At 38.3% G+C, this 25610-nt stretch overlaps 1 protein-coding gene across 2 annotated transcripts; it reads left to right on the top strand.

Annotated features, from left to right (window-relative positions):
* Positions 1-1851: 1851 nt before the first annotated feature.
* Positions 1852-23982, top strand: LOC308639703 (toll-like receptor 13). Of its 2 annotated transcripts, none has more exons than XM_081277964.1 (2): positions 1852-1958; positions 19520-23982. In XM_081277964.1, the coding sequence occupies exons 1-2, from the start codon at positions 1919-1921 to the stop codon at positions 22468-22470; spliced, it is 2991 nt and encodes a 996-aa protein (XP_081134090.1). In that variant the 5' UTR covers positions 1852-1918; the 3' UTR covers positions 22471-23982. The 2 variants fall into 2 exon arrangements, with proteins under 2 accessions (XP_081134090.1, XP_081134091.1); XM_081277965.1 differs by lacking the exon at positions 1852-1958 and adding an exon at positions 12350-12402.
* Positions 23983-25610: the final 1628 nt, after the last annotated feature.

Below are 25610 nucleotides of genomic sequence, written 5' to 3'. Positions count from 1 at the left end.
GTTATACAAAATTACATATAAGAGGAAGTGAGGGGAAAGGGAAAAAAACGAGAGAGAGAAATGAATTATAGTAGATGGGGTAGAGAGAGAAGAGGGGAGGGGAGGGGGGATAGTAGAGGATAGGAAAGGCAGCAGAATACAACAGACACTAGTATGGCAATATGTAAATCAGTGGATGTGTAACCAATGTGATTCTGCAAACTGTATACGGGGTAAAAATGGGAGTTCATAATCCACTTGAATCAAATGTATGAAATATGATATGTCAAGACCTTTGTAATGTTTTGAACAACTAATAATAATAATAATAATAATAATAATAATAATAATAAAAGATTAGAATACTAAGGTTTAATCATCAAGACCTGCCTAGGAATTTCTCAGTTCTGCCAAAGGCTGGTCATGTAAGTCAACTTTCATGGTGTTTCTTCTTCCCACCCTCTAGTTATTGCTTCAAATCAGTTCTTGATAGTGTGGTGACTTCAGGATTCATTCTCTTTGTAAAGCTTCTCTTGGTCACAATTTTAGGAGTAAAAAAATCTATTCTATATCCCATACCAAAGTAAATGCAGGACAATATGGGAAATCCTTTCAATCAGGAAGCCAAGTTTGTGGTAGAATAAAGAAGTCAAAAGGGAAGGAAGCAGAGTCAGGCCATCTGGTCACAAGGTTTCACCACATTTGGGGCTGTTACTGGAAGAGTCCAGAGAAGTTCTTGAAGATGAGGGAACTTGACTCAGGGCAAGAGAGGTCCTTGGCATATATGATGGAAAAGAATTTCATCCCATGCCAGTCAGAGACACAGAGAGTTGTTTTTTTGCTGTTGTTTTGTTTTAAGAAAGTAGACACATATTCAAGGGAGAATGAGGCCTATCTCGAGGAGAGACACCTTTTAGAGTAAAAAAAAAGGAGTACACATTGAAGAGAGAATGAGGCCATCTCAAGAGTGAGAGGCACTTCGGGGATTCTCAAGTTCTTCTTTTACAGGAACTTGGTGAGGTGTAGGCATGAGAAAGTATGTGTGAATGACATCAGTCTGGTGATCACAAGATGATTCTTTGGCTGATGTGGTCTCCATTATTTGATCAGTAGATAATGTTGGAAAATCCTCTAAATTATGGCTTCTTAAAATATTTTTTGCTCAATTATTTATTGCTTAAGCTAATGAACAGTGTACAAGGTAATTTTCATAAGTGGGAGAAATTATGGAACTTTAAGATTTACAGATTTCCCAGAAATTTGAGAGTAACAGGACCGGAAAATCATGTGGATCTTTAAATTAAAATCACATTTCCTTGTCCTTCCTTTATGTCTCCTTTTTTTGTTGTTGTTCTTTCTTTTATTTCTTCTATCTTTTTTTTAAGAGAGAGAGAGAGAAGAGAGAGAGAGAATTTTTTAATATTTATTTTTCAGTTTTCGGTGGACACAACATCTTTATTTTATTTTTACGTGGTGCTGAGAATCGAACCCAGTGCCCCGGCGCATGCCAGGAGAGCGCGTTACCGCTTCAGCCACATCCCCAGTCTTATTTCTTCTATCTTGATGAAAGAAAGCACACAAGTTCCAAGAAAGAAAGAGGAGAAAGACTTCTCTCTACCAATCCACATATGCAATTCCAGGTCTTCTGGGTGGAATTGCTCCAGACACAAAGCTTGAGCCAACCAAGCAAACTCAAGAGCTCCTGGAGGAATTTGTGATAAGCAGAAATTCCGGTTTGCTTTTGTAATCAATGCTAAGAAAGATTTTGGCATTTCTGAGCAACTTCCCCCAGTGCCTGTGAAAAACCCATGGGGTCTGAAGAGGAAGGAAATGCCTTTGGATTTTGGTCACATGTCTGAAGAGCTTAGAGCAATCATCTTGAGGTCTTGAAGAGTCCCAAGAGAGTAAGCATTTATTTTAGAGAAAATCTGATTACAGGATGACGAACAATGGGGATATGTACAAAGAGCTTCTCACAGGTATGTGGTTTTCCTTGACTTTTGATTGCATGCCAGCAACATAAGGGGGATTGGGAAGACGTCCTTGTTTTCCCAGAATAGTATCAAGAGGTAGATAGCACTGCTAAAAACTGAGGGATTATGAAAAAAAACTTATTTCCTCAAAGTAACTCATTTTAGAACTTCAGCCATAGACAGTGGCTTTACATGGTGGTGAACTAGCATTTGTTTTTATATTACCCAACAAGCTCCTGCCCCCTGTTGCTTTTATCTTTTCACCTAAACCCAATAGTTTAAGCAGCACTTAAGAATTTGGAATCCCCACATGTATCCTCAGATAGGTCCTTCAGTAACTACTGAGCAGAATCTGCTATGCAAATTATTATAGTGCTTAAAATGCACCTCCACAGTCAGGCATGGTGGTACATGACAGTAATCCCAACAACTTGGAGGGCCTAGGCAGGAGGTTTGTAAATCTGAGCCGGCCTCAGCAACTTAATGAGGCCCTAAACAACTTAGCAAGACCCTGTCTCAAAATAAAAACTAAAACTAAACTGTGAAAAACCCATAGGGTCTGAAAAGGAAGGAAATGCCTTTAGATTTTTGTCACTACGTGACTGCATGACCAATGTAATTCTGCAACCTGTACATGCAGAAAAATTAGAAATTATATCCCATATGATTCAAATGTATGATATGTCAAGATCATTGTATTGTCATGTGTAACTAATTAAAAAAATGGCCTGGGATGTGGCTCAGTGGTTAAGTGACCCTGAGTTTAATGCCTGGTACTAAAAACAACAACAACAAAACATGTACCTCTATGTTCAGTCTAATAAAGTCTCTAAAACACTATATCCAAGTTTAGAGTTAATTTTCATATTGACCACTGCAGTGGTTCTTGATAGGATTTCACTACACCTCTGATGTTCTGGGAACAAGCAGTTAGAAAGAAGGGGCAGAATTCAAGACAGAACTCTGGACCACATTACAGGGTCCATGGGGTGCTTTTGGGGTGCAGGCATCTACAACTGTGTTTGCACCAGCTCTGCTGAGGTGCTTAGAGCACTAGATTTGAGATCATACTGTCATACTGCCTGGATTTTTTTTTTTTTTTTTTGGGTACCAGGGTGCTTTATCACTGAGCCATATCCCCAGCCCTTTTTAATTTTTTTTTTTTTAAATTTTGAGACAGGATCTTGCTAAATTGCTGAGGTTGGCCTCAAATTTGCAATCCTCCTGCCTCAGCCTTCCAAGTTTCTGGGATTATAGGCATGCACCACCACGGCTGGCATAAGGCCTGAATTTAAATCTCAATCATACATACCAATTACTAGCTGAGCGCAAAGGCAAAGTTATGATAATTCTCTGGTCTCCTGTTCTCTTATGTAAATCTCGGTGGAGAGTTATGTGGCAGGACTATAAGTTGTGAAGTTCTAAGCAATTCTGAAGCACTTTTCTGGGCAGCAAGTCCTGTAGGCCCCTTAGACTAACTAGAGCACAGACTCTGGCTTATTTCCTTTTCTCATCTTCCCCATCCCACCCTAATGTTCATATGATAGCACTGTCATGAAACTTCCAGTTGAGTGCTATGGCACTTCCTGATCTCCCAGCTACTTGGAAGGCTGAAGCAGGAGGATCATCTGAGTCCAGGAGTTATGACCCTATCCTGGACAATACAGTGAGACTTTCTCTCAAAGCAGAACAAAATAAAAAGAAACTTCCAAGGGTAGAAATGGAAGCATCCAGTCCTATCAGTTCCACAGACAAAGCCTAGAATAATTTATAAAAAAATAAGCTATTCATGGTTGAAGTCCTAGCAAGCTTCCAACTGAGACAACTTTTTCACAGATGGTGAGGGGATCGTTATTTGAAAGGGTATTATACTCCTTGGTAGTGTGAGTCAGAAGTTTGGTAAGAATTACAAGCTTTGTTTTTAAAAACCCTCCCCAGGATTCCTTCCCACATTTTAGGCTTCCCATAATTCCTTAGTCTCTGCCCTTTTCAGGAATGCCTTTGAAGGATGCTGGTAAAACCCCAGGGATCATAGAACTTGGAGAAGAAATTCAGGAGTTCCCCTCAGGTCTGATACCCCTTGTAAAAGTGACCAGAATAGACTTCTGTTCTCAGAGTTAAGCTTACTACCTGTGGGGAAACTTATTTTGATTTGGCTGCTGCACTCTGTATTAGGCCCTAGTGAAACCCTGAGGTCAAACATTGCTGTTCACTGCTGGGCCAATCCTGCCCCTCAGAGAACAGGGGCAAAGGGTATGTCTGTGGGGGGAGTGTCTGCTTAGCTGTGGTGACCTTGACAGGTTTGTGAGCTGATTGTTTTCTGTATTGACACAAGAGTAGAGATTGATTTGATAACTGAGGGTTGGGGCTAATTCCAATTTCCTCAGTAGTGCTTTGGTGCAAAGACAAAGAGGAGGAGGTGACCAAATCATTAGAAATTAAGGCTGAACTCAGATAGGTCATGCTAATTCTTCAGAGTATGGTCCTTGGGACCAGTAGCATCAACATCACCTTGGAACTTGATGAATTCCTGGGCCTCTCTCCAGACCAAGTGAATCTAAAACTCTCGTGGTGGAACCCAGCAATTCATAGTGTAACAAGTCTTCCAGGTGATCTTGAGTCATGCTAATATTTGAGAACTTTTAGGTAGCTGGTCTGCCATGAGCAAGTAGATGGGAGAAGGAAAATGAAGGATGGTGACTTAGAGAGAGGACCTCACAATATAGGGGACCACAGAGAACCTTATCAAAACAGACAAAAATCTGGAAAGTGGTAACTGGTGTGCCAAATCTTCCCCACCCACAGTTAATTAAAACTCCTTATTTCAAAATCATGACACACCCACACCTTGTTGACCATGTCATCAAGACCTTCCCCCTGTGACTAGGTCATCACTGACTCTCACACAAGAAATTTGCTGAGGGTTATATAAAGGTTAAAACAAACAAACAAAAAACCCCAATGAAAAAACACTTAAGGAGGGAATGTGAAACTTAAGCAAGAACAAAGGAAACTCAAACCCTTAAAAACCCCAGACTCTGGTGGGCACTTTGAAAGACACCTGTAATCCCAGCAACTCGGGGGGCCGAGGCGGAAGATTACAAGTTTGAGGCCAGCCTCAGCAACATAGTGAGACCAGGTGTCAAAATGAAAAATATAAAAAGGGGCTGGGATGCAGGTCAGTGATAGAATGCCCCTGGGATCAACCCCCCAGAACTGCAAAACAAACAAACAAACAAACAAACAAAAAGTAGACTCTGTGAGAACCTCCATTCCCTCTGGAGGTAGTCCATGCAGTGCCTATACTGTATGTCCCCCTCATTTCTCACTTTGCTAATAAGCTCTTGTTACACTCAGTGCAACTCCTTTGCAATATTTCCTGCAGGATCACAAGAACTGGTGCCTATGGACCCCCTCCACCACTTTGGCTCCATAGTTATATCTCCTCTGCAACAAGAAATACTGGGTTAGAGCCATAATTTACTATCCTATTTGTACACTCAGATATTTATTTAAAATGCAGATTCTGGGGTGGACACAGGATTCCTTGGGGCTGGGGCTGGGGTGGAGCTTAGTGGTAGAATCCTTGCCTAGCTTGCGCAAGGCTCTGAGTTCCATTACCAGTGCTGATGATAATAATAATAATAATAATAATAATAATAATAATAATAATAATAAATACACAAAAAGAAAATTGTAAAAGTGAAATAAGTAAATGTTTTAAAAACTTTAGTTCTTTATAATTTCTTCAAGGTTAAGAAAGTTTTTTTCAAAATTATATCTAAGAAGCCTTTTTTTACTATCTTAGAATGTTATTGATTTGGACTTGCAGACTTCAACTCCTACAGCATTTTGTTTAGTTATATATTTGATATTTATTTCTATGTAACATACACTCATCTATGGATATAAATCTGTCTCTGTGCAAATTATTGACCAAAGGCAAGGACTATCCTTATACAACTTGTTGATGTGAACATCACCTAGAACAAAAGCTGAAACAAAGTAGGTACTCAACAAATGTGTATGGAATTAATTAACAAATTAATGCATGGATTTCAAACAGCTATATATTCACTTACTAATACCTCAACTATCTTGGCATTTAGTTCCTTCTTCCCCATTGTTCTATCCTCTTAAACTTAAAAACATTGTTCTTGTTGTTTTAATTCAGAAGCTATATTTAGCCTTATTGCCAGGTTGTCCAAGATTTTGCAGCCTGGTACAGCTCTGTTAGTGCCTGTTATTTTGGTGCCCCTTTCACTCTCAAAAGTGTCCTGATTTGGTTGATAAATTATGTATGGTTATCCTTCTTACGTCACCTTCCTTCTTTTTTTTCTTATCTTTTATACAGTCTTTATTAATAATTTATTAACAAAATAATCTATATTTGGTTTTGAATTAATCTATTATAAGCTTACAAATTTTGTATTTTTTAAAATAATTTCTGACAGTATATTTCTACATTCCTTCTTTTTGTTCAGAACAAACCTAAGATGTTCTTCCTGTTGTTACCAGTATGTTTTATGAACCTCAGTTGCATTAATGGCACTATTTTTATATTTTAATGTTTATCCTAGATAATGTGTGCTACAGTTTCTCTCTACATCTAGAAAAGCCAAATAAAAGGTGGTAGGTTCAAATGATTTACTAAAGGCAGGAAGATCAGAATCAGGTGGCACTACCAAAAAACTACTTCTATAAACTACAAGGAGTGTCCTGGACTCTCCTTCCCTGGAGATCTTGAGACATAGGCTTAGAAATCCTCTGCCTTGTATTAGACATAGGCCTACTTCAAGATCCTGATGACCTTTGGAAGTTGCTCCCTGGTCTGAGATTCTTGAAAAAATTTTTTTTTGGTATTAGGGATTGACCCAAGGGTTATTTTACTACTGAACTACATCCCCAGCCCCTTAAAGCCTTGCTAAATTGCTAAGCTGGCCTTGAACATGTTATCCTACTGCCCTATCCTCCTCCTGAGTTTCTGGGATGACAGGCATGTGCCACTGTACCTGGCTCTCTAACTAATTTTAAGTTTAGACTAGTAGTAAAGGCCTGTGGGTGATATTGAGGGCAAGGATCAACGAATGATCCCAGAATGGATTAATCTGCAGGGCCAGAAATCTTGGTGTCAATTAGGAAAGGAGCAAATGGGTAGCAATCAATCTAGGCGCTCTTAGTGAAATTGCAGGGTCCATTTTTCTCAAGCTGCCTTTTCTAACCTCATTTGCAAAAGTTAAGGATAGTAGCAGCCTATGCCATGTTCTGCCTGAGTTCTACTTTCACTCTTCACTCTTCTACTTATAAAACAGCTAATGTAGCTTCTTGGATTCGAAACACCAGGATGATAAAAGCCCCATCTACTCTGAACTAAGTAAACCACTGTGTTGCATGGCCGTTTATTGAAGGTCAAGCCTTTCTGGTTTTGATGACTTGCACTTCTGCTCCCCAACCCTTACCGCACCCTATCTCTTCCAATTTCCATCAGTATCAGATCCTATTGCACAAGTAAAACTCTGCTTCAGTGAACTACAGTATCTTTCAGCTCACCTCTTGGTTTTGCTGAAAAAGACCTAGGAATTTGGATATGTCTCTAGCCTGCCAATATAGTCAAGAGGATCTCTTCAGCTCTCTCAGCAACACAGAATAGCTCTTCTTCTGCCATACTTCACTTGGCTCCATGCTCCCTCAGTTCAGTTTTCCAGGAGTCCAGGGAAGTCCTGTTGTGGGTAACATACCCAGAGGCTGGTGGTTCAATGCTCAGTAACAAGTTTTTTTTTTTTTTTAAAGAGAGAGTGGGGGGGGAGAGAGAGAGAGAGAGAGAGGGAGAGAGAGAGAGAGAGAGAGAGAGAGAGAGAGAGAGAGAGAGAGAGAGAGAGAGAATTTTAATATTAATTTTTTTAGTTATCGGCGGACACAACATCTTTGTTTGTATGTGGTGCTGAGGATCGAACCCGGGCCGCAAGCATGCCAGGCGAGCGCGCTACTGCTTGAGCCACATCCCCAGCCAAGTAACAAGGTTTTGACCTGAGTAACTCTGTTGACAATTGGGCCATTAATTGAATTCCAGGTTTCAGATGAGGAAACTTGAGCTTATCTGGCAAATGGCAGAACTGAAATTTGAAGCCAGGTTTTGCTGACAACAAAGATGAGACTACTGGACTGGGGTTGTAGCTCAGTGGTAGAACGCTTGCCTAACACATTTGAGGGACTGGGTTTGATCCTCAGCACCACATAAAAAATAAATAAAATAAAGGTGTTGTGTCCATCTACAACTAAAAACATTTTAAAATAAGATGAGCCTACTTCAGGTTAGATCTGCCCAAGAATTTCCCATCCTTTTTTTCTTACTTTCCAGGAAAGGGGTGGTTTGAAAAGATCAGGTACTCCCCTGAGATTTTTTAGATGGGTTTAGAGAATGCATAGGCTCTAAGTTTCTTAGATTACAGGAAATAGCAAATACCATCTGCTGAGAGTTGCAGTGGGAAACAACTTGTACTAGGCTATGTAGAATGTTGTTGGGGAGAGGCTCAGACCCAAGAAACAAACTCAGGATCCTGGCAGGTGGAAGAAGATGTGAGATGCAGTTGGGATAGTAGATATGCTTTATTCAGAGGCAGCAATTGCCCTTAGCCAGCCCCCAGCTCCGGCTTCAGCCCCCAGCCAGTTTCATTTCACTCCTCTGAGTCCTTTCCCTGGGCCTTTTTTATATCCAGGCCACACAAAGAAGGTTCACTGCCAACAGATTGCATCAGTGGAGCCATGCTCACAAGCAAATGTTTATAACCTTGAGTTCATACACTGAATCAGAGTTTTTATGACCTTGACTACACAATGAAAACAGTCCTCTGGAAACCTCAGCAAGGGAGTCTTAACTGCCCTATCACTGTTAAAAGTTAGGTCCACTTGTGGGCTATGTTGGCAGAGTCAAAGAACAAATTCCACATTGACAGCCTTTCATAAAAGAGATCCTTTTTTCTGTAGATTTCTTTCCCCTTCTTCCTTTCTTTCTTGCTTGCTTGCTTTGTGTGATGCAGAGCCTTGTGCACGCTAGGCGTGTGCTCTCCCACTGAATTACATTCCCCACCTGTAGATTTTCCTAAAGGTGCAGTACAGGCATCTACACAGTATGTCAAATAGTAAAATTGGGCTGAGAATGTAGCTTAGCGGTTGAGTGCCTGTCTAGCCTATGTGAAGTCCTGGGTTTGTTTCTCAGCACTGCAACCAAACAAAAGAACAAATAAAATAACACCCCCCCTCCAAAAAAAAAAAACCAATAAAGCTTGATAAAATCCCTCTTCTCTTATTCATCTCCTTAAAGTCTCCACAACCAGATTCCAATCTTGTTTCTTCCTATCCCATTCTTGCACGCTTTACTCCTCAATCCAGGCTGTTATCTCTGCTTCTTTCTCAACAAACCTAAAAACCTTTGTCCTTTGCCTTCAGGTTTTTGGGATACATGTAACCCCTCCTGAATCTGATCTCTCATTCTGGCTATATTTCTCCTGTAGGGAGAACACTCTCCCTGAACTCTGATAAATAATATTCTTCTTGTTACATTTATGTGGCTTAGAAATTATCATTAGGTTACACAGATCATGAAAAACTGACAATATTGTCAATGAACACAGTGTTTTGTCATTTCAAAGCAAACTTAAAACTTAGCCTTGTCTTCTATGGTCTTCTTGTATATGGGAAATTATAAAAGCCTTGATTTCTGTTTAACAATAACTGACATTTATTGAGAACCTACTATATGCCAAGTTCTGTGCTAGACAATTTCAGCAATGTTATCCCATTTAATACTTTAAATAATCTTGTAAAGTGTGGATTATTAACTCTCAACAAAATTGTAAATTTCCCAAAAGCAAGGTTGTGAAGGGTTAAGTGACTCACGCAAATTACAAAGAGCAAGGGTTCAAATCTGATTCAAAAGCCCATATTTTTTTTTCCACTCAGTCAATTACTTGTAAGAGTGGAAAGATATAATTATTAATAATAATGCATTACTTTCAGTATAAAACTATCCAAGGCTCCTTCCTAATTCTTTTTGTAATTATTAAACATTACTTTTGCAACTTGTCTGCCTCCATTTTTTGTTGCTACAACAAAATATTTGAGGCTGGGTAAGAGACAAAAAAAAAAGTTTTATTTGGCTTTTATAATTCTGGTGGTTTCAATGGGGACCAAGCTCTTAGCACATGAATCTCTTGTGTACAAACCATATCCAAAACATAGAAGCACTGAATTAAAAACACAATTTAATGGTAGCTAAGTTTTGTTATTTGTATCAGTAAGAGAGTAAAAAACTAGCAATAATTTTTTAAAAAATATTTTTAGTTGTAGATGGACACAATGCCTTTATTTTGTTTATTTATTTATATGTGGTGCTGAGGAATGAACCCAGTGCCTCACATGTTGCAAAGCAAGTGTTCTACCACTAAGCTACAACCCCAGCCCCAGCAATAGGTTTTATTATAAATGTTTGTGAACTATAATGAACTATAATTTTTTGGCAGTACTGAGGATTAAACCTAGGACTTTGTGCATGCTAGGTAAGTGCTCTATTGCTGAGTTATAACCCCAGTGCTATTTATTTTATTTATTTATTTTTAATTTTGAGACAGGGACATGCTAAGTTGCCCATGCTAGCCTCCAACTTGGGACCCTCCTGCCTCAGTCTCCAAAGTCACTGAGAGTACAAGAGTGTGCCACCCACACCCAGTTGATACTGTCTTTTTAATTTTAAAAAAGCATTCTGAAGTCTTCTCTTTTGGAAGAAGTTCTCTAAATCTTTTGGCCAACGTTAATTGACTGAGAATATGATTATAATCAGTATTGTAGGGAAGTCATGTGGCAATGATATTGTTAAAATAGAATTATTCCTTCATTTTCTTTATTTTATTTTTATTGATTTTTAAAAATAAATGACAGCAGAATGCATTAAAATTCCTATTACACATATAAAGCACAATTTTCATATCTCTGGTTGTATATAAAGTATATTCGCATCAATTCATGTCTTCATACATGTACTTTGGATAATGATGTCCATCATATTCCACTGCCCTTGATAATCCTTTGCCCCCTCCCTTTTCCTCCCACCCCTCTTCCTTATCTAGAATTCATCTAATCCTCCCACGCTCCCCCTCCGTACCCCACTATGTGTCAGCCTCCTTATGTCAGAGAAAACATTCGGCATTTGTTTTTTGAGGGGATTAGCTAACTTCACTTAGCATTATCTTCTCCAACGCCATCCATTTACCTGCAAATGCCATGATTTTATTCTCTTTTATTGCTGAATAATATTCCATTGTGTATATATGCCACATTTTTTATCCACTCATCTACTGAAGGGCATCTAGGTTGGTTCCACAGTTTAGCTATTGTGAATTGTGCTGCTATAAACATTGATGTGGCTGTGTCCCTGTAGTATGCTGTTTTTAAGTCTTTTGGGTATAGATGGAGGAGAGGAATAGCTGGGTCAAATGGTGGATCCATTCCCAGTTTTCCAAGAAATGTCCATACTGCTTTCCATATTGGCTGCACCAATTTGCAGTCCCACCAGCAGTGTATGAGTGTGCCTTTTCCCCCTCATTCTCGCCAACACTTACTGTTGTTTGTCTTCATAATAGCTGCCATTCTGACAGGAGTGAGATGAAATCTTAGAGTAGTTTTGATCCTCCTGCCTCAGCCTCCCTAGCTGCTGGGATTATAGGCATGCATTCGGCCTGAATTTTATTTTCTTATAAAAAGTTTTAAAAAATTAAGGATTACATTTTAAACTGAAAGTCTGATGCCAGCATTTTAATTAAAATATCCACAAATATCACATTTAATCACATGTTAAATGCCATGCTTTTAGACTAAATTTTATACATACTGTAAAAAGTACATCCTAAATATTTAAAGTTAGTTCCATTTAAAAATATTTTAACCCTATGTAAGACAAATATGTACTAGGGTGTCTTGATTTTTCCCTCAGAAAATATGGTCACTGTAAGCAAATTTTCTCTGAAAGGTATATAAATTAAGTAGGTAGACCAAAACAGTTAACAGTATAAAAATGTATCCAGAAGAATACAGGCTCCAATTCTGCTTTAGAAAGTTCTTATTTCTTCACAATCCTTGCTTTATTTTTAACACCATAACAGGAAGGAGTTGGCTTTCTGCCCTGTCCTGGTCCTTTCAAAGATTCCTTATATCAAGCAACTGTGACGGGTCTTTAAAATTAAGCTGCAAAACCCACAGATTGCTCCCTGTTTACTCTTGACTGTTCTCTGATCTCATCCCCTTAGCATGTTGAAGCCAGTTTGACATCTGATTTTAGAAGCCCTTCATTTTGGCTACCTTTAAGAACTCTCCTTCTCTGGCTTGCAAATTTCAGCTTCCTGCTCCAATGTTGGCTCTGATGTTGCTCCTTTGACTACAGTATCACCAGCAGCTTCAGGTAACAGAAACCTCCTCCACCAGCCCTGCCACTGTAGAAACATTACTAACAAGTCTTGCCCCTTTCTGGCCTTTGTTGGGGTAGGACATTTGGATGTATAGATGACTTTGGATGTACACACTTAGGACAACTTGATGATTATTGTTTTATTTGAAATTTCCCATTGAAAACAGGCATATATTTTAGGGCTCATATTCTTTGTCTTCTTCCATCTTTGACAACAGAGAATACACTAATTTGGCTATGTCATCTTGTTCCACCCAGTTTTCTCCAGCCACCCCACACTTATGCAAGACATATTTATTTCTACTACTACCTCTTTCGCTCCTCCTCCTCTCCTTTTTCCTTTTTTTTCCTCTCTTTCTTTTTGGTATTCACTTGTGTAATAGGTCTCTTCTCCTTTTTTCCACTTACTTCTCCTTGCCTTTTTGACCTCATAGGTCAAAATGCCTTAAAGCATTGCATACCTAGCACTGAATCAATGTATTCATCTCAGTCATATTACCAGTGGGCTGCCTTGAAATTGAAATTGAAACTATCATTAGAGCATTGCTTTTTCATTTAATGTGTTATAGACATGAGTATAAAGTGTGGCTATAACCTTAAGACACCACATTTTCTGAAATACTCAAGAATTTATAAAATGAAATGAACATTCTTCAGAGCAATAATTGAGATAGAGTACATCATACTACACTTATTTTGGTGTCTCCTCAAAGAGCATGTGATTCTCAAATGATGTAAACCTTTCCTTGGGTCACTTATCTGCCACATATTAGCATTGCAAGCCCTGTCCTAGAGTTTCTAGTTCTTCATATGTAAAGTGGGGTTAAGTCTATTTCCCTTGCAGAGTTTTGCAATGAATTAATAAATTAATTTTCATGAATGTGCATATTACTTTTTAATTGATTTTATTTTTAAATACACAACAGTGGAATGCATTACAATTCTTATTACACATATAGAGCACAATTTTTCATATCTTTGTATATAAAGTATGTTCACGCCAATTCATGTCTTTATACATGAACTTTTTTTTGCATTACAATTCTTATTACACATATATACCAAAATTTTTCATATTGGTTGATACCCAATTCATGTCTTTGAATGTGCATATTAAGTGCTTGATATTGTTATAGTTCTTTCCATACTTATAGCCAGTCTATCATTTGTGCAAAATTTAATCTCTGAAGTTTATTGCCTCTATACACACTCTCTTGGTTGATGGTTCTATTTCCATGCCTTTATTTTTGTTCTAGCAAAAGTCAACTACATTCTTCCCTTAAAAATTAGGAGTAGGGTCAGGTGTGGTGGTGCATGCTTATAATCCCATTGTTTTGGGTGGCTGAGGCAGCAGGATCTCAAGTTCAAGTCCAGCTTCAGCAATTTGTCAAGATCCTATCTATCTCAAAATAAAAATAAAAAGGATTGGGGATGCAACTCCATGGTAAAATCCCTGGGTTCAACACCCAGAACCCCCTCCCCCAAAAAAGTAAGAGTGGGAAGTAATTTTCCTAACTTGACATATATCAAAATCTATAGCCAACAACAACTAATGTAAAACCTATAGATGCCATCTCATTAACAGAAAGATATCCTCTATCACCACCATGATTTAAGATAGTGTTTTAGTCAACTTTTTTTGCTGCTGTGATTAAAAGAATCTCATGAGCAAAATTATAGAGGAGGAAAAGTTTATTTGAGGGCTCACAGTTTCAGAGGTCTCAATCCACAGACAGCAGTCTCCATTCCTTGAGCTCAAAGTAAGGCAGAACATCATGGCAGAGGGAATCGGTGGAGGAAAGCAGCTCATGTCATGATCACAAAGCAGAAAGAGAGTTTCTACTTTCATGACACAAATTATATACTCTGAAGCTATGTCCTAAAGTCCCACCTCTTCCAGCCAACACCCTACCACTTCAATTACCACTCAATTAATCTCTATCAGGGGATTAATTTATTGATTGGGTTAAGACTCTTATAACCCAATCATTTCTTCTGTGGAGCTTTCAGGGGACACCTCGCATCCAAATCATAACTGATAGCATTAGAGGTTGTGGACAGTATTGTAAGACTATATATTTATATTATATTGTAATATAAAAGAAACAAAAAGAAAATATAAGAATTTGAAAAATAACCACATATTTACAGATAATATAATTATTTTATCAGATAAAACCTAACAGGATCTTGTTATTTTGAGACAGGATCTCTAACTTGCTGAGACTGGCCTTGAACTCACAATCCTCCTGCTTTAGCCTCTTGAGTAGCTGGGATTACAAAAGTAATTACACCTGGTCAGCAAAATGTTTTAGATAGGAATTGAAAAGCAGAATAATCAAGACCAAAAAGACATGGCTTTGCCATATTATAATTAAAATGTTCTGATTAATGAAGGGGTTGATAAACAATTTTAAGTGATAGGAGACAGAAGATATTTAAATCAGTAAAACCAATAAGGGATTAATATCTAGAATATACAAGAATGCCCGCAAGTCATCAGGAAAAGAAACTCAATAGAAAAATTGAGAATGGATATAAGTAAGCAGGTTACTGAAAGAAAAATCCAAAAGGACATCAAATAAATGGAAAGATTCTGAAAATCACAAATATTCAGATATCATATCACAGAACCTTACTGGGTAGACTGTCTTATCTCTAATTATATTATCTCCCTGTTTCCCCCTTTCCCTCTGCTCCCAATATTTCTTATATTTTCTCCTTTCTCTTCCTGTTTCCCCATTCCTTCGTTGGTTCAGCATAGGTAAAATGTTTACCTCTCCCTAGTCTTCATGGATCACCAGATCACAATCATGTTTCCTTCTCCTTTCTTTTTGTATTGTTATTTTATCCTCTTCCCCATTTTTTGAAATAAACATAGTCCACTTATTTATTTACTTTAATGTATTTTTCTAGTTGTAGATGGACACAATACCTTTACTGTTTATTTATTTACATGTAGTGCTGAGGGTGGAAACCACTGCCTCACATGTGCTAGAGAAGCACTCTACCACTGAGCCACAGCCCCAGTCCCCCTTCCCCATTTTATTTTCTCTCAAAGTTCAAAATAGTGCTTAGTTCTTCAAGGAAAGAAAATGGAAAGGAAAGGAGGGGAAGGAAAGGCAGAAGAAAAACATCTGGAAAAAAGTTTGATAGACCAAATTTTGGAAAACTCATGTTTTCCAGTTACATTGTAGAAGAGGGAGGGAGAACTGAAAAGAAAAGGGAGAAGAAGAAGGGGGAAATGATATATTTAAGTAATATTAATAAAAGACAATGTTTGAGGGGCTGGAATTGTGGCTCAGCGGTAGAGTGCTCACCTAGCACGGGTGGGATCCGGGTTCGATTCTCAGCACCACATAAAAATAAAGGCATTGTGTTGTATCCATCTACAAGAAAAAAAAAGATTCATTCTCTCTCTCTCTCTCTCTAAAAAGAAAGACAATGTTCAATTCATTCTACTATCATTCTTACCCCCATATCCCTTTTCTCCCTTTACTCCCCTCTGCCTAGTCCAAAGTATCTCTATTCTTCCCTAGCCCCTCCTTCTTATTGGGAATTAGCATCCAGGCATCAGAGAAAACATTTGGCCTTTGGTTTTGGGGGATTGGCTTATTTCACTTAGCATGATATTCTCTAGCTCCATCCATTTACTGGCAAAAGGCATAATTTCATTCTTCTTTAAGGCTGAGTAATATTCCATTGTGTATATATACCATATTTTCTTTATCTGTTCATCTGTGGAAGGGTATCTAGGTTGGTTTCATAGTTTGGCTATTGTGAATTGAGCTGCTATAAACATTGATGTGGCTGAGTCACTGTAGTATGCTGATTTTAAGTCCTTTGAGTATTAACGGAGCAGTGGGATAGCTGGGTCAAATTGAGATTCCGTTTTAAGTTTTCTGAGGAATCTCCATACTGCCTTCCATAATGGTTGCACCAATTTGCAGTCCCACCATCAATGTATTAGTGTACCTTTTTTCCCAACATCCTTGCCAACATTTATTGTTACTACTATTTCCATTCTAACTAGAGTGAGATGAAATCAGAGTAGTTTGGCTGCTATCAAAAGGGCTAATGTAATAAGCACTGACAAAGATACAGCTATTCTGGAAAACAATATGGAAGTTCCTAAAATTAAAAATTAAAAATTGAGGGCTGGGATTGTGGTTCAGCGGTAGACCGCTTGTCTAGCATGTGCAAGGCCCTGGGTTCAATCTCAGCACCATATAAATTAATAAATTAATAAATGAAGGTACTGTGTCCAACCACAACTTAAAATATAAAATATTAAAAAAATGAACTACCACTGTTCTGGATCGAGCATTTCCACTACTGTGAATATATCCAAAGGAAAGGAAACCAGTATGTCAATAAAATCTCTGTAGCCCTATGCTCACTGCAATATTATTCACAATGCCAAGAAAAGGAAACCAGCTAACTGTCCATCAGCCAGCAAATGGATAAAGAAAATGTGGTGCATATATACAATGGAATAATATTTAATCATAAAAAGAATGAAATCCTGTTATTAACAGCAACATGGATAGAAACAGTTATCACTGTTAAGTGAAATAAGTCAAGCACAGGTATATAAGTACTGCATGATCTCACTCACATGAGGAATGGAAAAAAGTTGATCTCATAGAAGTTGAAAGTAGAACGGTGGTTACTGGAAGCTGAGGAGAGCAGGAGAGGGGAGGGATGGGGAAGGTTCATTAATGGGTACTTAGTTACAGTCAGGAGTAAGGTGTTGAGGTATGCCATTGCATAGTAGGAAACCATAGATAATAATAATGTACCATACATTTTAAAAGGCTAGAAAAAAAGGAGCTTGAAAGCTTTTACCATAGGAACTGATAAAAATTTGAGGGGAGGGCTGTGGTTGTGGCTCAACAGTAGAGCGCTCCCTTAGCACGTGCGAGGCCCTGGGTTTGATCCTCAGCACCACATAAAAATACATAAATAAACATTGTATCCAATACAACTAAATATTACACAATATGCATACGTCAAATCCTCATGGCACTGTAATGTTTATTTCCAGGAATCTGAGTGCCTATAACATGATACTACAATGTTTAGTATATGTATACATGGATGTGTATACTTTTATGTTTTATGTGTTGGCTAAAAAATGAATTAAAAAAAGACGAAAAAGACAATTTTATCATTTCAATACTATTAGAATTGCCAATATTATAAAAGTGTATAATACCAAGTTATTGATATTGCTTCTCTTGTGGACTACTCTTGTGAGTTTTAATATTACAGATTTCAGGAAGTAGTTTACTTATAAAAACTTTTAAAAGTCACATTTTGTCATTCCATTCAAAGAAACACTGCTGTGATCATAAATGAACCAATCCAAGAAATTCCCATTTTTTTTTTTTGTGGGGAAACCAGATTACAACTCTCTCTCTCTCTTTCTAACTCTGTTATACACACAGTTGTCTGTCTCTCTATTAGACTCTCTCTCTCTCTCTCTCTCTCTCTCTCTCTCTCTCTCTATATATATATATATATATATATATGCATATATATGCATATATATATGTGTGTGTGTGTGTGTAAATGTATATATACACACATGTATATACTATTCTATTTATGGTCAACAAAGGGGTTCATAAATTATTTTATATATATATATATATATATATATATATATATATATATATATATATATATTTGTGTGTGTGTCTGTGTGTAATGGATATTTTTTTGTGATTCCTAGAATTACAATCAATGTTAGAAAATATATTACATATTTTTGTGTGCATATAAAATTACAGGTGAATGGAAAACAATTCCTCTCCTTTCTTTGGAGTTGCTGGTGCTCTTGAGGCAAGGGCTAGAATCCACAAAAGATGGTGTGCTTGTGTCTGTCTTGTGTTAATGAGAAAAGAATACCATTTTTGTGGGACTAAGGATTAAACCCAGAGGAGCTCTATCTTTTGAGCTACATTCCCAGCCCTGTTTTTGTTTTATTTTGAGACAGGGCTTTGCTGAGTTGCTGAGGTTGGCTTTGAACTCGGAATCCTCCTGCTTCAGCCTCCTGAGTTGCTGGGATTAAGGTGTGAGCCATCATGACCAGCAAGAATAACCTTTTAGTGAGCTTTGGAGTGTACTAGACACAAACTACATATTTTGTCTTGTTAAATCATCACAACATTATGAGGGAGTAGGTGTTATCATCTCATTGTATGGATAAGGAAACATGGGTGGAGAGGTTCAATAATTTGTGAAAGGACATAGGATTGGAGCCTAGGTCTGCATGAGCTGATGCTATTTTCACTACATCACAAGTGACTGGGAACAGGTTGAAAGGCTGGAGAAACCTTGGGCATCACACATCAGAATGTAGAGTGACCAAACTAAGTATTGTAATATTTTTTTGTTTACTATCAATGTCACATACTGTACCAATAGCAGGTATAATTGCCTGAGAACTGTAAATGCAAATTGTAATAAATCAGTCCTTTAAATCAAGGACTCCTATATTTGTTCATGTTAAGGTAAGAAGTGACCTATACATCATTTTTTTGTCCCTATAATGGATGTTTAATTTCTAACTTGACTGAGATCCACAGACTCCTCCATCTCCTTCAGAGATCCTCCATCTCCAATACATCTCCAGTGGTACAATTTCAGGTATCAACCCAAACAACAATAGAGATATTTTATTGTGCAGGAATGCAAGGAGGGTTCAGGAAATTCTTTTTTTTAAATGTTTTAGTTGTAGACAGATACAATACCTTTATTTTATTTATTTTTATTTTTATGTGGTGCTGGGGATCGAACCTAGTGCCTCGCGCATGCTAGGCAAGAATTCTACCACTGAGCCACAACCCCGGCCCCATGGAAATTCTTAAATTGCCTAAATTAAATTAAATATGCAATTGCTTCTTTGCCTCCACGTGCTGACAATTTTGACTGTAGGAGAACAGTAGTCTTTACTGATACACAAAGAATGCTTGGGAAATGGTTTTTGAAGTTCATTTTGGGACAGAGCTTTTTAGATTCCTTGAAGCAACTATGAAATATTTATTAGGAGATAGAAATTTAAACTAAAATATCTTTCTCTCCCTTTTTTACCCCTTTTTTGCAGCAAAGTCAAAATGGAAAGACCATTCCTTCAAAAACCAGCAGCACAAATGTGAAGGGATATTTTTTCCTATTGTAACTCTGAGGCCTGGGGCCAACAGAATGAGCTCAGAGAGCCTCCTCCATTCTCAACAGCTTAGGCTCATTTTCATTGGGCTTTGTCTACTGTCTTTGGTAGAGTCATATGGGTTCCGCAAATGCACACAGTATGAATTAAACATTCGCCACGTGTTCTGCATTCGGAAGGAGATCACCAACTTGACAGATGCCATTGGTGACATCCCTAGATACACTACTCACCTCAATCTGACACAAAACCAAATTCAGGTCCTTCCTCCCCATAGCTTTGCTAATTTGTCTGCCCTGGTGGACTTGCGCCTGGAATGGAATTTAATTTGGAAGATTGATAAGGGTGCCTTTAAGGAACTTGGAAACCTGACCTTTCTGAATTTAGTAGAAAATAAGATTGAAAGTGTGAACAACTCCTTTGAGGGCCTGTCCAACTTGGAGACTTTGCTCCTGAGCCATAATTTTATTACTTATATTCACAAAACTGCCTTTGTACCTCTTGTCAAATTGAAACATTTAAGCCTGTCTCGAAACCATATCACCAATTTTTCCAATATTCTTGAAGCAGTCCAGCATCTTCCATGCCTGGAATACCTTGACCTTACTAATAACAATATCATATCCTTGGACCATAACCCAAGGTCATTGGTCTCCCTGACCCATCTCAGCCTTCAGGGAAACAAACTAAAGGAATTAAATTTCTCTGCTTTGTCACTGCCTAATCTGACCACTCTGGATGTCTCTCAGAATAGACACCAAGTCATCCAGAATGTGGATCTGGAAACTCTACCCCAACTGAGGAGCTTGAATCTGAGTGGAACACTGGTGAAACTGGAGATGCTTCTAGCCAAGTACCTGCAGAATCTAAGAGAAATGGACATCACTAAGCTGGACCTTAGAGGTGGTCACTTAAACTTGAATACAGTATGTTGCCTCCTGAAAAACTTACCCACACTAGAAGCATTAGTTTTTCAGAAAAATGCCATGGATGCAGGGGACATAAAGCATCTTGCCAATTGCACCAGGCTTTTGTCCCTTGACCTGAGCCAAAACAGTGATCTGGTTCATCTCAATGACAATGAATTTGTTGCTATGCCCAGCCTCCAAAGTCTGCATTTAAACAAGTGCCAGCTTTCCTTCGTCAGCAACAAGACTTGGAGTTCCCTCCAGAACTTGACAGCCCTATACCTGAGCCATAACAAGTTTAAAAGCTTTCCGGATTTTGCATTTTCACCCCTGAAAGGCCTACAATCTCTGTTTCTCTCTAAAAACCCCATCACAGAACTCAATCATATGGCCTTCCATGGGCTAGATTTGTTGAAGGAGCTCAACTTAGCTGAGTGCTGGATAGTAATGATTGACAGTTCATCCTTTGTTCACTTGACAAATTTAGAGAGCTTAGATCTTAGACTCAACAATATTCATACTCTGAAGAAGAGAACCTTTCAATTTCTGAAAAAGCTCAAAGTTCTGATTCTCTCCAGGAACCGCCTAGAAGTTATAGAGGAGAATGCATTTTTTGGTCTCACTCACCTATATTATCTTGATCTGGCATACAATAGCTTGTCAGGTTTTCATTTAAAACTTTTCTTGGGCCTTGAAAATTTAGAAGTGTTGAATCTCAGTTATAATAGGATTACGTATGAAACCACTAGGACCTTGCAATTTCCTCCATTCAAGAACCTCAAGTCTTTGAAACAACTCAACCTTGAAGGACAAAATCATGGGATTCAGGTTGTTCCAACCAACTTCTTCCAAGGGCTGAATTGCTTGCAGGAACTATTCCTAGGAAAAAATTCCATGATATTCCTGGATCACCTCCAATTTGACCCCCTGGTTAATCTCACAAAATTGGATATCTCCGGAACAAAAGCTGGGGACCGAAGTCTCTATTTAAATACTTCCTTATTCCAAAAACTCAAAAGACTAAAGATGCTGCGCCTTGAAAACAACAACATGGAGTCACTGACTCCTGGCATGTTCTCTGGCTTAGAAAGCCTTCAGGTCTTCTCTTTAAGATTCAACAATCTGAAAGTCATTAATCAAAGTCATTTGGAGAATCTGAAGTCTTTGATGTACTTTGATCTCTATGGGAACAAACTTCAGTGCAACTGTGACAATATGTGGTTCAAAAACTGGTCAATAAACACAGCAGTTGTCCATATCCCCTATCTCAGGAGCTACCCCTGTCATCAGCCAGATACCCAGAGTTTGTTGATAGATTTTGATGATGCCATGTGTAATTTTGACCTTGGAAAGATCTACTTCTTCTCTTCCTTCAGCCTGGTCCTCACAACCATGGTCTTCTCTTGGTTCAGTGCCAAGATTATTTCATCTCTATGGTATGGGCTCTACATATTTCGAGCCTGGTACCTAGCTAAATGGCACAGGACAGAGAAGGAATTCATCTATGATGCCTTTGTCTCTTTCACTGCCACTGATGAACAGTGGGTATATGAAGAGCTTGTTCCAGCCCTAGAAGATGGTGGCCAGCCCAAATTTAAGCTCTGTCTTCACCACCGGGACTTTGAACCAGGTATGGACATCTTTGAAAACATCCAGAATGCCATTGATACCAGCCGGAAGACTTTGTGTGTGGTCAGTAACCACTACCTCCACAGTGAATGGTGTCGGCTTGAAGTACAACTGGCCAGTATCAAGATGTTCTATGAGCATGAGGATGTTATTATCTTGATCTTCTTGGAAGAGATCCCAAACTATAAGTTATCCAGCTACCACCGACTCAGGAAACTTGTGAACAGACAGACGTTTATTACTTGGCCAGACAATGTTCATGAGAGGCCACTCTTCTGGGCTCGTATTAGAAATGCCTTGGGCAACAGAACTGTGGAGAAAGACAATGCACAGCTAATAGTGGCTGAGTGACTGAAAGTCTTATAACCTCAAATCCAACTGTATAATGTTGCCCAAGATATGTGTAGGGTAAGAGTCTGACTATTCTCCAGGCATAAGGACATGCATGGATTGGTCATGACCATAAGACCAGGACCATTTGAATAATGTTCTTCAGGCAACTGGAAGAGTGAAGGGGACTGCCTGAAGAAGCTTAAGGAACCAGGTCCCACCATTAGGGGATTAGATATCTGGAAGGAACACCTGTATTATCAAGGGGAAGGCTTGAAACACCAGTCACTGAAATTCTGGAAACCAGGAAGGCTCTGATATATGCTTGATCCTTGCTCAGTTAGTTTCTCCAAACCAGTTTCTGTTTAGATTGAATGGTACTCCTTTTAAGAACCTCTAACAACAGAAACACAATCAATAGGGTTTAGTAAAAGAAAAAAAACTAATAAAACAAAAAGCAAAACATTAAAAACAACAAAAATGTAAAAATAACAACAGCAGGAAAGTTAAGTTTGTGTCATATTCCCCTTTAGGGCATAAGACTCCAAATGCCAGCTTTCCCTCTAAGTCAGATTGTAAGAGCTAGGAGAATCCCAGTTTGGATTTGTGTATTTACTTAGTGGAAAGGAGGCTTGATGAGGTAGCAGAGCAATGATGCTTGTGGAAATTATTCCCCAGGTGGAGCAAAGCAGCTTCATAGAGCAGCTTTTGTCAGCCATCTTAAGACAGGTGTGTAGATTCCAATGGCTGTGTGTTTCAGGCAATGTCTATTGAAAACAACACTCAACATAGGATGTCTCTGGAATTAGATAGTCTTGTAGACAGAAAATTTTTAACAGAAAAATGCTCCAAACTCCTACAACAAGAGAGACCATAGAAGAACAGTTTATAGTTTATAAATTATAGTTTATAGTCACATGCCCTTGAGGTTGCCTTTTTCTGATTTTTTTTTTCTCCAGGAAGGCTTTGTCTTCCTTCTCAAGTTTTCTCCTTATCCTTAAACTCCTGGGGCAGTGAGGGGGGTTGCTGAGGAAAATGTCCTAAAGGGCAGAATTTTTATTGACTGGGATAGCCAGATGTCTACCTCAATGGGTCCTCACCTGCCCTCTCAGTAACATAAATGACTCTTTGGTATAAAGAGAGGTGGGCATTTTTTGGATGGAACTTTTGTTAGTGACGAAATCCAAAAGCATTTGTTTTTGAAATTGTGTGCTATTAGCTGGGGGCTTTTGGGTTAAATACTACATTGCAGCAGGAAAAAAAAAATTGCCATGGGACATGTAAGAACTATCACATTTCTGAATTTTATTTAAATCCAATAGTCTGATTGTAAGTCCCTGTTTGGTTAGACTGGGGGAAATTTTTAATATCTATCATTATCAGTTTCTCTCCCCTTTCCTACTAGCCTCTAATATTCTTACATAAAGAAAAAAATTTCTCCAATCTTTGTTCCAAATGATTGCCACTTGTGTGTCCAAACTGAATCCCTGACGTCTAAGGGCCTTCTTACTTCTGGGTAATGCTTGGCACTGAAATTGCGCACAGTCTTTTTTTTTTTTTTCCCTTAAGTCTGTCACATTCCTGGGCACGGTGTGGGTCATGGGTGCCAACCACTAAAGGAAACTGCAGACTTCTATTTCTTTTCCTAGTCTTGGGTAATCTTCACTTCTCTGGTTGTTTCAGCTACCTCTCCACTTCCCTTTTAACCTCACAGTTGCCTTCTTCTCTCTCCACCCTGCACATCAGAGAGAAGAGAGGTTGTATTCAAATAATCTCAGCAGGCACAGGGACACATTCCCTTTGACTGGGTGGAAGTATAATTCACTTCCCATTATTACTGATTTTTCCATGGCAGGGAAAACAAATCATAAACGAATATTTAACATAGCACAACACAACATATATAATATAATTAGCATACAAAAACTAAGATCACTGGGCAGAATGCTGATTGATGGCATTCTAGGATTCCTTGAAACTACAGAGTGTGACATGAGGGGCACAAGGCCATGAATAGGGTGTCAGGAAAGGTAAATAATTACTTGAACTGGTTTGTTTTTTGCAAGGATGAACAATCATGCTGGAATAGAGACTAAATTTTATATGCATGTTTTAGGAAACTAGATGAACTGGATCTTCTGTGCATTCAGGATAGGCTGAATATAGATTGCAGGACCCAGTGTAAGATGTAAATATGGTGACACTTGTTTCAAAATCATTCATATTTTCAAGATAGAGATGGAAGAGCATTTGACCAAGCACAGAGAACTTCTGAGTCTGAGGCCCTGTGTGAGGGCACTGGTTACTTGCCCATGAAGTTGCCCTTACTTGTGACTATAAGATGCAGGAATATCAGCTTTGCCTTTCATAACTTAAATCTGCAGATAGGGAATTAGTGGGGATTTCCAAAGGACATATCTATTAATATAGTAAAAGTATGATTGCAGCCAGGTGTGATGGTGCACACCTGTAATTCCAGAGACTTGGGAAGCCAAGGCAGGAGGGTTGCAAGTTCAAGGGCAACATCAGTAACTTAGTGAGACCTTGTCTCACAATAAAAATAAAAAGGGCTAGGGATGTAGCTCAGTGGTAAAGTGCCCCAGATTTCCATCGTCAGTACAAAAAAATAAAAATAAAACAGTTATGACTGCTTTCTTGAACAAAATGATGTCTCCAGCCTGAACTGATCTAAGAATTGGGATTGTGGTTGATATTAAAAAGAAATACTGAGGGAGGAGAGAAGAAAGGGGAAATATGGGGGAATAATATTGACTAAATTATATTGCTATATATATATATATATATATATATATATATATATGTACAAATGAATCCCACTATTATGTAATAGTGCATCAATAAAACTATGGAAAAAAATTTAAAACTTAGGGGGGAAAAACAATAATACCATTGCCATCAAGACAAAATGATGACACTGTCATTCTTGTTTTATTCATGGAAGGGATGGGGCTGAAATTCAAAGTATATAAATTATAGAAGGATTTGAATTATGTCTATTATATGTGTCAAATATTTACTGCTGGGTGCAGTGGCACAGACTGGGGAGGCTAAGACAGGAGAATCACAAGTTTGAGGCCAGGCTTAGCAATTTAACAAGGTGCTAAGCAACTTAGTGAGACCCTGTCTCAAACAAAAAATAA

The sequence above is a fragment of the Spermophilus citellus genome (assembly GCF_964194105.1).
Source record: "Spermophilus citellus genome assembly, chromosome: X".
Classification (NCBI taxonomy): Eukaryota; Metazoa; Chordata; class Mammalia; order Rodentia; family Sciuridae; genus Spermophilus; species Spermophilus citellus.
This window is presented reverse-complemented; position numbering and strand designations above follow the sequence as displayed.

Bases quoted from the DNA above. Each gene is read 5' to 3' on its own strand.
- LOC308639703 (XM_081277964.1), top strand. From the start codon at position 1,919: ATGACGAACAATGGGGATATGTACAAAGAGCTTCTCACAG. The intron at 1,959-19,519 runs GTATGTGGTTTT...CCTTTTTTGCAG, and splicing joins GTACAAAGAGCTTCTCACAG to CAAAGTCAAAATGGAAAGAC.